The following is a 14,345-nucleotide window of genomic DNA, read 5'->3' as shown; positions in this document are numbered from 1 at the left end:
TTCGAATCACTTTACTCGTGATCATGCTTCAGTGCAGTGTTTTAAAACACTTGAGCTTTAGTATCTCGACACTGTGTCGAAACGTCAGTTTCACGTCAGCCATCCCTAGTTTTTGTCTATGATCTTGGATTACCTTTATGCTCCTGTTTGCTACCTGTTTGACCATTGCCTGTCTGACTACTATTCTTAATAAACTGCATGTGGATCCTCGCCTTTATTGTTCCACACCCTTACGGTATTCAACTAGGTAGGGATAGGTAATGTGTTTACTAACATGAACTATGAATGGACAGTACTTGTACATCATTTAATAATCATAATGCATTATTAAATCCAAAGTCATGCTTCTTAACATTAGTTTATGTACATTAGTTAACAAGAACTATGAATGAATTAATTCTTTAATAAATGTTTTGTTCATTGTTTGTTCATGTTAGCGAACTTATAAACTAACAAAAGCTAATGGAACTTTATTGTAAAGTGTTACCAAATAAGTTCAATTATTCATTTTCTTGTCGGTTTAGTCCCTTTATTAATCTGGAGTCGCCACAGCGGAAGGAACAGCCAACTTATTCAACAAGTTTTTTTACGCCACAACCCATCTCTGGGACACACACACATACACTCATACACTATGGACAATTTAGCCTACCCGAATCATCCGAAACCCACCCGAACGCAGGGAGAACATGCAAACTCTACACAGAAACGCCAACTGAGCCAAGGCTCAAACCAGCGATCTTCTTGCTGTGAGGCGAAAGCACTACCTACTGCGCCACTGCTTCGCCACCAAATAAGTTGTATAAAGTAAATTTCAGAGGGTCGTAATAAATTATTATTAAACAGTCCACAGTATAATCAAATATGAATAAATAAGCTTTAGAATGACAAATGTATATTACACTGTCCCATATGTATGATATGTATTTAAAGGGCCAGCTCACCCAAAAATGAAAATTCATGCACTCATCCTCCACTTAACATGTTTGAGTTTCGAATTATCACTTTAAATACTGTCAGAAAGTGTAAAGTCCATTGAACAATGACGATTTCAAGTCTTTGTGTTGCTGTTTTTAAAGGAGAGTGCCAGCAGTTTCTCAAAGACATCAGTGGGAACTTTACTAGCCCTCACTACCCAAACATCTACCCCAACAACATCAACTGTCACTGGACCATTACTCTAGCGGCCGGCTACAGGGTCAAGCTATTTTTCCCCTTTCTGGAGCTTGAGGATCGGAACACCTTGACCAGCATGTGTGACTATGACTCGGTGGCCGTGTATGATGGGGACAGCGAGGCAGACAGTGTGCTGGGTCAGTGGTGCGGCAGTGAACAGCCTCCATCTTTGACCTCCAAGGGAAATAAATTGCTGGTCGTTCTCAACACTGACCGGAACTTTGCTTTTAAGGGCTTCACAGCATCCTATTTAGGGGGTGAGTGCACATTTATCAAACTTTTTTGAAAGTATTTTATACTGATTTTGTTTTTGCTTTTAAATCATATTTTTAGGTATGATACTGTTTTTGTTGTTCCCATGCCAATGAATCAATAGTGCAACCAAATTTTGGTTTCTGAGACTTTTTATACTGTTTAACTCCAGGTTATTGTCATTCTAAACATCATTTCACCCTACAATAAAAATCGTCATTTACTCCCCTTGACCTTTTGCAAACCATTTTTTTTTGTTTGTTTTGTTCTGTTGAACACAAAAGAATATATTTTGTTGAATGTTTGAAGCATGTACCTGCTGACATTCATAGGAAAAACAAGTACCACGTGTTTAACTGAACAAATTCGAACAGGTTTGTTGGCGCCAGTGGTGTAGTGGTTAGTGCGTCGACACGTGCACTCCAAAGCTCACGGCGACCCGAGTTCAATTCCGCCTTGTGGTCCCATGCCGATCCTTCCCCTCTCTCTGCTCCCCATGCTTTCCTGTCAATTCTCTACTGTCAAATAAAGGTGAAAACCCCTAAAATAATAATAAATTCGAACAGGTTTAAAACAAAGGGATGAAGAGTAAATGATGTCAGAATTTGGATTTTTGTGTGAACTTTCCCTTTAAACAGCACAAATACACAACACAACAGCCCCTTTCACACAGTGATACTGATAAATATCCGTAAAATTACCGGAATGACTTTACCGGTAAACTCAAAAAAGCACTGTTCACACAGGCGAGGATATTACATATTTTTTTCTGGAAAAGACCGTTCACACATCCATTCCAAAATACCGGTAAATTCTGACATCATAACCAGAAATAACCTGGTTTAAATAACAAACTGCGCTTGTATTTGTAAACATTTAACTACATTACAAACTCTGTGGATGGATCAGTATTGTGTGAACAACTTCGATGAAAACATATAGAAGAACACTATCGCATGTCGAGATGTGTATAGTAATATGCGAGTGTGTGCTGGCGCTCACGGGCTGCTTCACGGACATACGCGGCGCGTTAAGCAACTGAAGGAAGCAGGGCTTGAAGGTAAACAAACATTTAATCGTTATCTGACTCACATCTAGCAGCTAAATGTGTCTGGAAAAATATTCAAAGGCTTTTATTTTAATATACTGCGCGAACGTGAATGCGTCTGAGTGTTCTGATTGGCTAAAGTAGACGTCTCATGTTAGTGCGTTCTAGATGTGAATGTGGCAATCTTCCTTCTGTGTTCACACAGTGCAGCATTTCGGCAAATTACTAGTAATGTTACAGCTTCTCTTTCCGGAAAATAACCAAAACGAATTTACCGGTATTTTCGAAAAGGGCCTGTTCACACATACAGACCTTCCGGAAAATTACCGGCAATTTTCCGGAAAAGTCTGTATGTGTGAAAGGGGCTAATGATGCTCTTAAATTCTAACATAGTTGTTTCCAAAAGAGTTATAATCAGTCACCGAATGAGCGCTGTGCTATGCCCACAAGAACTACATGTGCACTGTTCTATGTTCGACAGACCGCACTATTATGTCTTTCTTTTCTTTTTCATTCTTTTATAACCCGTTTTAACACATTTTAATTTGTTTTAAATCCTTTTATTCTTTGTTTCTTTATTCGTGTTTATGTAAAGCACTTTGAATAACCATTGTGGATGAAATGTGCTATATAAATAAACCTGACTTGCCGTAATACTATTGCCCCATTACATATATAGACCTTTCCAGAAAATTACGTCTACTTTAGCCAATCAGAACAGTCAGACGCATTCACGTCCGTGCGGTTTATGAAAATAAAAGCCCCTCCTAATGCCAACTGTGTACATAATTATCTATAAGATGCTTATGATAAGCTGTTGTTTGTTTACCTTCAAGCTCTGCTTCCTTCAGTTGCGTGACGCGTCGTGTGTGCCCGTAAAGCAGCTGGTGAGCGCCAGCACACACACATATCATGTACATCTCGACATGCGAAAGTGTTTCTCTATGTTTTCATCGAAGTTGTTCACTATCCACAGAGTCTGTAATTTAGTCAAATGTTTACAAATACAAGTGCAGCCGTTTAGAGGTCATTTTTGGTTTATGATGTCCAATTTACCGGTAATTTGGAATGGATGTGTGAATGGTCTTTTCCGGAAAAAATACGTAACATCCTCGCCTGTGTGAACAGCGCTTTTTTGAACTTACCAGTAAATTCGTTCTGGAAATTTTCCAGATATTTACCGGTCTCACTGTGTGAAAGGGGCTTATGTATGTTAGCACAATTATTACTTTAATTATAAAAGCCGTAAGTGATGGTTTGACAAAAATACATTGTTTAAATGAATTAATGTGCTAGTATTTCAGATGTGTGCATTATTAAAGTGAAAATCAACTCTGAAATAAACATTTACTCACCCTCAAGTGTTTGCAAACCTGTTTTGAGTTTTTTTTTTCTTCAGTTCAACACTAAAGAAGCCCTGTGTGAAAGAGTGTTTGCCCCCTAAAACCCAATAACTTGTTGGGCCGCACTTAGCAGCAATAACTGAAATCAAGCATTTTTGATATCTTGCAGTGAGTCTTTTACAGTGCTGTGAATGATTTTTTTGCCCACTCGTCTTTGCAGAATTATTGTAATTAAGCCACATTGAAGGGTTTTTGAGCATAGACCAAATTTTTAAGGTCATGCCACAGCATCTCAATTAGATTTAGGTCAGAACTTTGACTAGGCCACTCCATAGTCTTCATTTCGTTTTTCTCAGCCTTCCTACGTGGACTTCCCAAGCTAGTGTGCTTTGGATCATTGTCCTGCTGCAGAAATAAAGTAGCTTCAGCTTGAAGTCACTATCAAAATAAACCTTGCATTCTCCTTCAGGATATTTTGGTACACAGAAGAATTATTGGTTACATTAGCAGTTCATGCTCGAAAACCCTCCAATGTGGCTGAATTAAAACAATTCTGCAAAGATGAATAGGCCAAAATTCACCCACAGCACTATAACAGACTTGTTACAAGCTAGTAAAAAATATTTAATTGCATGTGTTGCTGCTAAGGGTAGCCCAATCAGTTATTAGGTTTAGCGGGCAATGGCTTTTTTCACACTGGGCTATGCAGTTTTCTATTTTGTTTTCCTCTTAATTCCATGATTTCACAAAGACTTAATGCTGCGTTAGGACCTTTTGGGCCACCTGCTTACAAATATTCTTAAAATAAAATAAATACATAAGACTAAATAAAAGCTTGCTTGTTTGTTATTACAACTGCTCACTCTGCCTTTGTCATTTGTAAATGGTTCATGCTGTACAACCAGAGCTATTTTTTGCTGTTAATATGAAATGTAACACATCGACAAGTATTTAAAATGACACAGCACAGCTTTAATGAAGATACAGTAAATGTACAACTCAGACTGTAATGTTTAGTGACAGCGATGGCTGATAAGTGAACTGCAGCCATCAAATTCAAAGCCCTATTATAAAAACAGGCAATTTGAGATTGTAGGGTTAGTGTAATTCAGGGTATCTTTTGGGTCAGTGTATCTGGTTTCGAAATATAAAAAACAAGCCTTTATTTGTTTTTGTTTTCTGGTGATTTATTTTTGGTCATTTGTAATAAAAATAGAAAATTAAATCCTTTTTGAATTTTGCTTTTTTGTTTTTTACCATGAAAAAGAAAAACGAGCCTTTTATTTTATTTTTATTGTAAAATTCAAAAACGAAAAACAAAAAATGCATTAAGTTTTAATTTTCGTTTTTTTTTTTTTTTTAAATAAAAATAAAAAAAGGCTTGTTTTTTTTTAGTCTTTCATTACCTATTTTAAAATGAAAATCCAATGAACAAAAGATACACTGACCTTGTAGACTATATACAGTAGATCTGGCTATTCGAGACTGCTGTCTGTATGAATCCCTTTCCTGGAATGACACATTGACAATGCTGTACAAAATGACACTTTTGGCATTATTCAGAACATTCAAAGAACAGAAGCGAGGCTTTCTTGAATGTTTTGTGTAAAAACAATATATCATTTTAATTATCCAAGCAAAAACACCTAAATTCTTCACATTAAAAAAAAATCTGTTTATAGGCTATCACAGATAGAAATCACCTTATCATTTATATATTGTACCTAAAGTCCTAAAGCAACAGATAAACTGTTCACACAAAAAAATAAAAACGTTAAATCTCATCTGGAGAAGCTGACAGTTTTGCTGTTGTCTTTGTATGCTGCAGTAGTGCCAGTCAATATAAGCTGCACCAGGACGGAGTTTCAGATCCAGATCTCCCGACAGGCTTTACCTCAGCTGGAACGAGAAAACGTTTACCTGGGGAATCCATCCTGCTCAGCCCAACTCACAGAAACATCCTACAAAATTCTAGGTCGCTTTGTCAACTGTGGAACTGCCGCACAGGTATACAAGACAAGACGTCCATTATATGTGCAGTAATTCACTACACCCCTACTACCCCAAAGCTTTCTCAGCAACTTAATAGGAATAGTTTACTCAAAAATAAAAATCTGATGTAAAAATAACCCATACGCTGCCAGTGGGTTAATGCTTATCTTATAAAGGACACTGATGTGATTTTTATAGAAATATTTCAAATGTTTAAATTACTGACTTGATGTTTGACGCATGATGAAATAAATATTCGCAGCAAAACTGCCGATGCATATAATCTTACCTTATCCAAATTCCAGCACCAACGTCAAAAAATAATAAGTTTAAAACTAAAAAAAAAAAAAAAGTTTCATATGAACTTGTCGACCAATAGGATTACAACTTTTGTTCACGAGTCTCAATCTGCTGTAGTTACAGTAAACACGACCCGCTAAAACACAAAACAGTGTAGATGAGCACACTTTCCTAACTATGAAAACAAAAATGTCGACAAGAGTTATAGTTGAATTGCAGATGTTTCATTTCACTTCATTTCCTTTCACAGCTTATAAGTTCATTAACCGCTGTTTAACATCAGAGAGTGATATTACATGTTCACTCTGCACACCAACAGTAAAAAATAATGTTTTTTTTTTTGTATGAATGTTTTTAAAATACTCTACGAAATTACGAGAAAATAACACTGAGCAAAAATCCTGGGGCCTCATGTATCAACACTACGTACGCACAAAAACTTTGCGAACGCCAGATACCACGCTCACGTTAGGATTTACTAACGATGAAATGAATGTGAGAATGTGCGTTGGTCCACACCATCTTCATGCTCGGTGACTAGCGTACGTGCATTTCTTGTGTGTGGTTGTTATATTTCCATTTGCGACTCCTAGAGGCAATTATGTTACATTGCACGCTACAAAGTATCTTTGTGCTGTGCAAAGGCAGCTATGGGATGGGATCATCCGCATGTTTAGCAGGTATATAAGGTTTCCATACCATGCAATTGACTAGCCAAACATTAAGGCGCAATTTGCAGCGATCGCCGGTTTTCCCAATCTAATCGAAGCGATCGACTGCACATGTATCGCTATAAAGGTGCCATCTGAAAATGAATTTGCATACGTGAATCAGAAATATTTCCATTCAATAAATGTGCAAATAATATGATGCTCAAATGCGCTTAACATAATACACACACTTATTAATGATTCCTACTTGTTTTCCTCGTGATGAAGAGTAGGCAAATTCTGATATGCAGTGGGGGAAAGAAGAATGGGTTGATCAGACACTAAATTCGAAAATTCGAAGTTCATAATCGAAAGTGTCAAAACATGTTGCGATGCACTTTACGAGCTACGCCACTCATGCTGCTTTTTGCCAATCAAACGGTGATGGGTGGGAATCACTCAACTAGCTCATTCCAACGAGGCGTGCTATTTGCACTAAGCCTAAATAGACACTACAAAATTTTACACCTTTACATCGGACCATTCTTTTTTTTAATTCACTCACAGTGTGATGTTCAGACCCAACTGCGTTAACCGCGTCAGCTAAACTCTGACTCGTTTTTTTTTCTTTTGTTATTAATTCCGAACTTGCAAATAACACCGTTTTGTTCACTGGTCTACCTCTGATAGGAGCACCTCCAATTCGCATTCTGTTCAACGTTTCTCTTTTTGCTTGCTTTTGCCATTGCTTTTTCATTTGGTTTTGCCAAAGTAGACTCATTACCATTTTTATTAGGGGGAGGAGGCAGGAAGGGGTTTTTCGCTCGTGCACGTGCGCTCAGTTTCACGTTAAAGCTGCGGTCACACTGGGCTTTTCCTCCCATAGACTTCCATTCATACGCATGCGAATGCGTCAGACCGGAAACGCGGGGTTATGCGTCAAGTTTCAAAGGTTGCTGTGGTGCAAAGTTCAAGCTTGGTAAACTCTGACCTGCGAAATCGCATCACTTGACTGCGTGAGAACAATCGAGGATCAAAACATGAAATCTTTGGAAAGAAATTTAAAACATGGAACAATCGCTCGCTTTTAAAAATGTCTAATAAGCTTGTTTAATCCTGCCCCTTTTCACAACGCCACACGATAGAATATCTCATGCGCAAACTCAAATGTGACTGCAGCTTTAGTTGGATGTACAAAGAGAATATGCATGGGATTCCGCGTTCGCAGTGTTCCATACATCTGAATTTTTTACTACGTACACACATTTACATCTTTGTCTATACGCAATGTTTTAGTATAAAGTCTTCGTACATGAGGCCCTTGGTGTCTAAAGCGTAATATACTGTATACTCGTTGGATTGGCTCTTCTGTGTTTGAGCTTTCAGAAGTGACATTTACATTACATTGAACTGAACAGTGTTAAAACATAACTGAAGCAGTTTCAGTTTACTAGAACTTCTATGTTAAGCTGCTTTGACAATCTACATTGTACAAGCGCTATAAAAATAAAGATGAATAGAATATAATGTTAAACAGTAATGCCAAGCAAACTATAGCTTTCCTATTTGTCATTGTAATCCGCTGGTGGAATATGGCATAGTTTTACAGCAGAATTATGCACTTTTTGCTTTAAACAGTGGCCAATACCAACATTTTTAGGCTACGTACTCGCTGCGAGGCTTATTGCTTAAATCTGTTTTTTCTCAGATCTGATTTTTTTGCATAGCTGTTCTGTTTTGCATTCTCTTAATGAATCAAACTCAGTCTGGAGGTTATTAATATCTGATGAATATACTTTATTGGAATAATTTACAAAAAAAGCAGAGACGTCCATAAGCAGACCCATCTCTAGTCTCTCCCCAGGACAATCTGATGTCCCTCAAATTTGCTATATCTTTTATCCTTGCTTCCTCCCACCAATGTTTTCACAGCTGGTTCCTGGTTCAACAGGCCTCTTCCAGCTCCTACTACTTTGCAATCCAATTTAAAGCCCCCTCTTCTTTTTTGCTCTTATAAATGTACAGATATAATGCATTCATAACTGTTTTTCCACATACAGTTCACATTTGGTAATCATTACTAGCATCTAAACTGGGCTCTTCCCTCCCATACAGTATGTTTCTTGTCAAATATACATGACCGTTTTAACATATGTTGTATACATTTCATGCTTTTCTGACACAGATGGTTCTTATTGTATCCCCAAGTCCTCTCTCGTGCTCTTTTATGACCTCTTTGCTTTAGCCTATCACTGGTTTTCAAAGACATATATATGGCAGGTTCCTAAGGCCCTCCACTCACCCAATTAAATGTGTTTTTACATAGGTTTAGAAAATAAAAATCTTCATTCACATTGCTGTTATAAATGTGGCCAATATCAGATTTCCAATGTGAACAGATCACAATCCAAAACTTAGCCGCATGTGCAAATGTACAATTATGTGTAAATTTAGCCTCCTTGTTTAAGCAACCGACTCCCATGTGAAAGGTTGCTAGTTCGATCCCAGCTCAGAGCGGGTTGGGTGCAGTAGGACCGGTGTGCTTACACTGGTGCCGTGACCCGGATGGAAGTGAGGTTTATGCCTAGTTCAGACTGCATGATTTTAGCCCCGATTTGACAGGTTTTGAGAAATTGCTGACTAATGCCTGAAATCACAGGCAAACCGGTGCTAGATTCAAATCATGCCGTGTGAAATGAGTTTTGACTGAAAATAACATCGGTGATCGCCTACAGCCAATGATAGAGCAGCATTCACTTGTGTGTGTGTGTACTTGCTGGCTAGCGGGGGGTTGGGGGAGAAGTTAAAACATGTAGGCCTATGCATTTTATTTTTTTTCTGCAATTTTATTATGGTGGCACAGCTCAATAATAACTGCCCGATGGCCCAGAACCAGCGTGAGAGATGCTTGGGACAGTAGACGGGATCATTACTGGCCCGATTGGTCTTCGAATGCTACCTTCCCTGTGTACAGTGAACAGATGGCGGCAACGTCAAATTATGAGGCTAAAAAAATGTCTGCTTCTAACGTCATGGAGGCAGACATTTACATGAGAACAACAGGACGAAAAGTGATATTTCGAAAGCTTTGCCATAAGTTTGCAAAGCCGGCCACCTTTTGCTAAATAATTTCGAACTGGAATAAAATACCTGCACATTTTCCATACTGCTCTTTCTGTTTGCATAACACTGAATTATCCTCTTAAAACATTTATTACCATTTTTGAAATTCTACATTCACAGACATTTTTGACATATCATTTAAATATGTGGATGAAAAAATAGATGTTAACTTGTCTTTTTTTTTTTTTTTTGGTGGGGCCAGTGAAAATCTTGACAGGGCAAGTAAAAATCTGAACTATAGGCCCGATTGGAACAGTAGAAAAAAATCCTTAGTGTTAAACCCTGAGTGGTATTTGTAATGAACATTTGGGGGGTAAAGTATTTGCCCGGTCCGGTGTGCTATTTGGCTTTACCACTGGGAAGTAGAGGATGTTTGCAGCACAAACCAGAATGGAATACATAACCGTTTACACTGCGGTCGGATTGCAAAACCACATATTAATACCACAAATTTAAGTGGCACAAATCAGAATCGAAAAGATCAGATTGCATGCAGTTTCGGCTATTCATTCTGTCATGATAAAAACAAATCTGGGTCACATGTGGGCAAACAAATCAGATTTGTGCCACATTTGCCTGCAGTGTGAACGTAGTACTGTAAAGCATGGAAGTAAAACTACCATAACTCTGTTCCTCTGGAAGAAAAAAAGTCATATACTGTAGAATGTAAATAATGGGTCATTTTTGGGTAAACTATCCCTTTAAGTTTAATCCAGTTGTAGTAAGCAAATGTCAAATACAGCAGTTTTAAGACTAAATACTAAAACTGAATTTGTTGTCTCCTATCCTGTGTTGCAGAAACGTCAGAACATCACCATGCTGGTGAACTCGTTGTACATTGACGTTTCTGATGGTCCACAGCAGAACATTCAGGAGTATGAGGTGCAGTGTGATGCCCAGAGGAAGGTGGCCATGATCAACATCATCTCGGCTGAAGAGCGAAACCGGCTCAATGAACTGGCCCGTCTGGCCGAGCAATCAAACAACAAAAGCATCAGTAAAAAAAGCGAACCACACGAGACCAGTGACATCATCTTCATCAGCATCTGTGTTCTGGCCGTCATCCTCATGTTAATTGCTATTGTGTGGCTGGTGCTCTTATAGGATCAATCTAAAATATCAGTGAAAACCAGACACAATGTACAGTATTAATATTAGGAATCCTCTAACTTGAATTTTTTTTAACTGGGTTTGTTTTCATTTTCTGTCTAGTTCTGTGGTTTAGGGTTAATGTAAATGTCTGTAAAAATGAATGGACAATATACTTTTTCTGTGACTGAATATACTCACCGGCCACTTTATTAACTTTAACTTTTTGATAACGCAAATTTCTAATCAGACAATCACATGACAGCAACTCAATGCATTTAGGCATATGGACATGGTCAAGACGATCTGCTGCAGTTCAAACCGAGCATTTCAAATGCAAATGGGAAGAAAGGTGATTTAAGTGATTTTGAATGTGGCATTGTTATTGGTGCTAGACAGACTGGTTTGAGTATTTCAGAAACTGCTGATCTACTGAGAGTTCATGCACAACCATTTCTAGGGTTTACAGAGAATGGTCCAACAAAGAGAAAATATCCAGTGAGCGGCAGTTCTGTGAGCGCAAATGCTTTGTTGATGCCAGAAGAGAACGGCCAGACTGGTTCGAACTTAAATACATGACAATAAGTTCACTGTACTCAAACGGCCTCCGCAGTCACCAGATCTCAATCCAATAGAGCCATCATGTCAATATGGACCAAAATCTCCTGACAAATATTTCCAGTAACTTGTTGAATCTATTCCACGAAGGATTAAGGCAGTTCTGAAGGAAAAACAGGGTCCAACCCGGTTCTAGTAAGATGTACCTAATAAAGTGGCCGGTGAGTGTAGAAGGACTTGATACAGTAGTTCTCTTTTTGTAAATGCTTTTATGTAGCATTTAATAGAAAGGACATTCCCAAAAAATGTAAAAAAAATGTAAAAAAGAAAAAACTTAACTTGAGTAAAAAAAGTCAATGAGCAGCCTAATGAATACTTCTGCAAGTTAAAAAAATATATAATAAATATATTTTTTAAATGACAAAATTTTTTAAAAGTGTCCAGAGTGTCTGACTTCTTCACGGTTTCTTTTTGTAACTCTTCACAAACACATTAACTGGTAATTTGCCATCTTTGACCTGAACTCTCAACTCTGGCTTGTGTTTGAGAGCGAAGACGAGAGCCCTCACAGTTCTTCTGTATGCACCGCTAACAAGACGAGAGCTTTGGTGGAAAACCTCCCTCTCAATGTTCTCCACCAGTCCATGATCCACCTGCAAAATAAAAAAATATATATAAAAATAAAAAATTATATATATATATATATATATATATATATATATATATATATATATATATATAGATAGATAGATAGATAGATAGATAGATAGATAGATAGATAGATAGATAGATAGATAGATAGATAGATAGATAGATAGATAGATAGATAGATAGATAGATAAGGTATACATAACGTCTTTCATGGTTTTTCTTCTTTCATGAAATCTTTCTAACTAAACAGAAGCACACAGTGTTATTGTGGTTAAAAAAAGTGTGATGTTTAGTTAAGATCACTACCTTCATTTCAATGGCTTCGGAGAGCAGTTTCTTTGCGTTGCTCCTTAAACTTTCTGTCTGTTTATCGCAGCGAACTTCTATGGAAGGTTTGTTTGCATGCTCCTCGATGAAGGTCCTCCAGTGATTATAAACCTCCTTTGCAAGAGACTTGATTTCAGGATCATCTGAATGCTTGCGTAGGTTGTTCACAGTGTGTCCTGAGAAGATGCAAATTTAGGAATTTAAAATTGGCTCACTGGGAATCAGAGTTGGGTATAACGCATTACAGAAATCTAATTACATTTTTTGGCAATGCAGTGATAAAACTAATTTTTATTTTAAATTATTGTAATATTTATTACGCATAAATACTACCTGAGAGTTGTTGCTGACTATATTCATTCCTTTATGACCACAGTGTACCCATCTTCTGATGGCTACCTCCAGCAGGATAACACGTCATGTCATAAGGTCAAATCATCTCAGACTGGTTTCTTGAACATGACAATGAATTCACTATACTCATAGCCTCCACAGTCACCAGAACTCAATCCAATAAAGCACCTTTGGGATGTGGTGGAATGGGAGATTCACATCTTCGATGCGCAGCCGACAAATTAGCAGCAACTGCATGATGCTGCTATCATGTCAATATGGACTAAAATCTCAGGAATATTTCCAGTACCTTGTTGAATCTATGCCAAAGGATTAAAGCAGTTCTGAAGGCAAAAGGGGTTCAACCCAGAACTTATAAAATGTACCTAATTAAGAGGCCAGTGAATGTATGTATTTATGAATGTATGTAACAGTATTTTAAAAACATTTCTTTAAATTTTCCAAAAACCACAAAGTTAATGGATTGGAAACATGAATAAGTAAAGGTCTGAGAAATAAACATGTTATGTGTGTGACCAAAAAAAGTATGCAAGTTTACAATATACAACATAATTGTAGAAATTCCGTCAATTAAATTGCACAACCCAAAATAAATCCATATTCTAATAATAATAAACTCTATAGAATATTAAAAGTGTAGTAAATATTTCAAACTGTTGCCTTTCATCATCACTATTTATGTTTGTTTTCCTTCAGAGTAGATTCTACAAAACCCTGAGCCAGGGACGTTTCTGGTTTTTTATTTATTTATTTACTTACCAATTCTAGTAGACTTCAGCACTTCTCTAGAGGGCACTTTCTTGTCCAGCTCCTTTAAGGCTTCTATCATGTTCTCTTTAGGTTGACCAGGCAGTTCCAGGATTGACTTGTACCTTTCGATGTCCTCAATCACGACCACTCTCTAGAACACATACAAACGTCTACCTGAATAAAACCTCACCTGATGGACACTGATGGGTAGAGAGAGACATTGACTTACCCGAAGCGACTCCAACGTTGCTTGTTTATAATTCCTCTCATGTTTTGGTTCTTGTTTCATCATGTCATCCTTCGGCAACCGAACAACGAATTTATCCATTATTTAAAACTGGTATGATAAGCTCTTAATAGTTTTAACAAAGATTTACCGACGCTTATGTTCAGCGTCCTTCATTCTACATCTGTGTAAAGCCGTGGAGTGTTTACACAGGAAAAGCGCGCCTCCAAAGTAAAGTTGTTTCAAAATAAAAGCCTTCTAAAGTGGAGTTAAGACAACCCAAAAGATGCCAAATGGTAACCAACTAAGAGTTGCAAGATTTTCTCAAGTTTATCTGAAAAGGGATGCTTAAATTTACTTGTTTGCAAATACACAATACTCCGCGTTAAAACAAAAATGTTATGTTCGAATGGAAAAGGAACCACATTTTTATTTTTGTTTGATTTAAACTTTTCATTTGGCAATAAGCTTTGTATTTGATGTGTCAGTTTAATAAATTAAACTGA

General features: G+C 37.4%; 2 protein-coding genes across 3 annotated transcripts in view; one reads left to right on the top strand and one right to left on the bottom strand.

Annotated features, from left to right (window-relative positions):
* cdcp2 (CUB domain containing protein 2) overlaps positions 1-11,957 on the top strand; it is a 30,495-nt gene extending 18,538 nt beyond the window's left edge. For both annotated transcript variants that reach the window (XM_087240482.1, XM_087240481.1), the window contains exons 5-7: positions 1,080-1,433; positions 5,648-5,826; positions 10,683-11,957. In XM_087240482.1, the coding sequence (XP_087096608.1) occupies positions 1,080-1,433; positions 5,648-5,826; positions 10,683-10,988 (839 nt within the window). In that variant the 3' untranslated portion in view covers positions 10,989-11,957. The remainder of the gene's footprint in view (positions 1-1,079; positions 1,434-5,647; positions 5,827-10,682) is intronic.
* tceanc2 (transcription elongation factor A (SII) N-terminal and central domain containing 2) lies at positions 11,738-14,061 on the bottom strand. Its single transcript, NM_001346251.1, is given in 4 exon segments — positions 11,738-12,184; positions 12,489-12,685; positions 13,623-13,764; positions 13,843-14,061. Coding segments are annotated over 4 exon segments (633 nt in total). The 5' UTR covers positions 13,942-14,061; the 3' UTR covers positions 11,738-11,989.
* Between the last annotated feature and the right edge of the window lie 284 nt (positions 14,062-14,345).

The sequence above is a fragment of the Danio rerio genome, chromosome 2 (assembly GCF_052040795.2).
Source record: "Danio rerio strain M-AB ecotype USA chromosome 2, GRCz13ab, whole genome shotgun sequence".
In the NCBI taxonomy this organism is placed as follows: Eukaryota; Metazoa; Chordata; class Actinopteri; order Cypriniformes; family Danionidae; genus Danio; species Danio rerio.
Note: the sequence above shows the minus strand (reverse complement) of the source record. Positions and strands in the feature narration are given on the sequence as shown.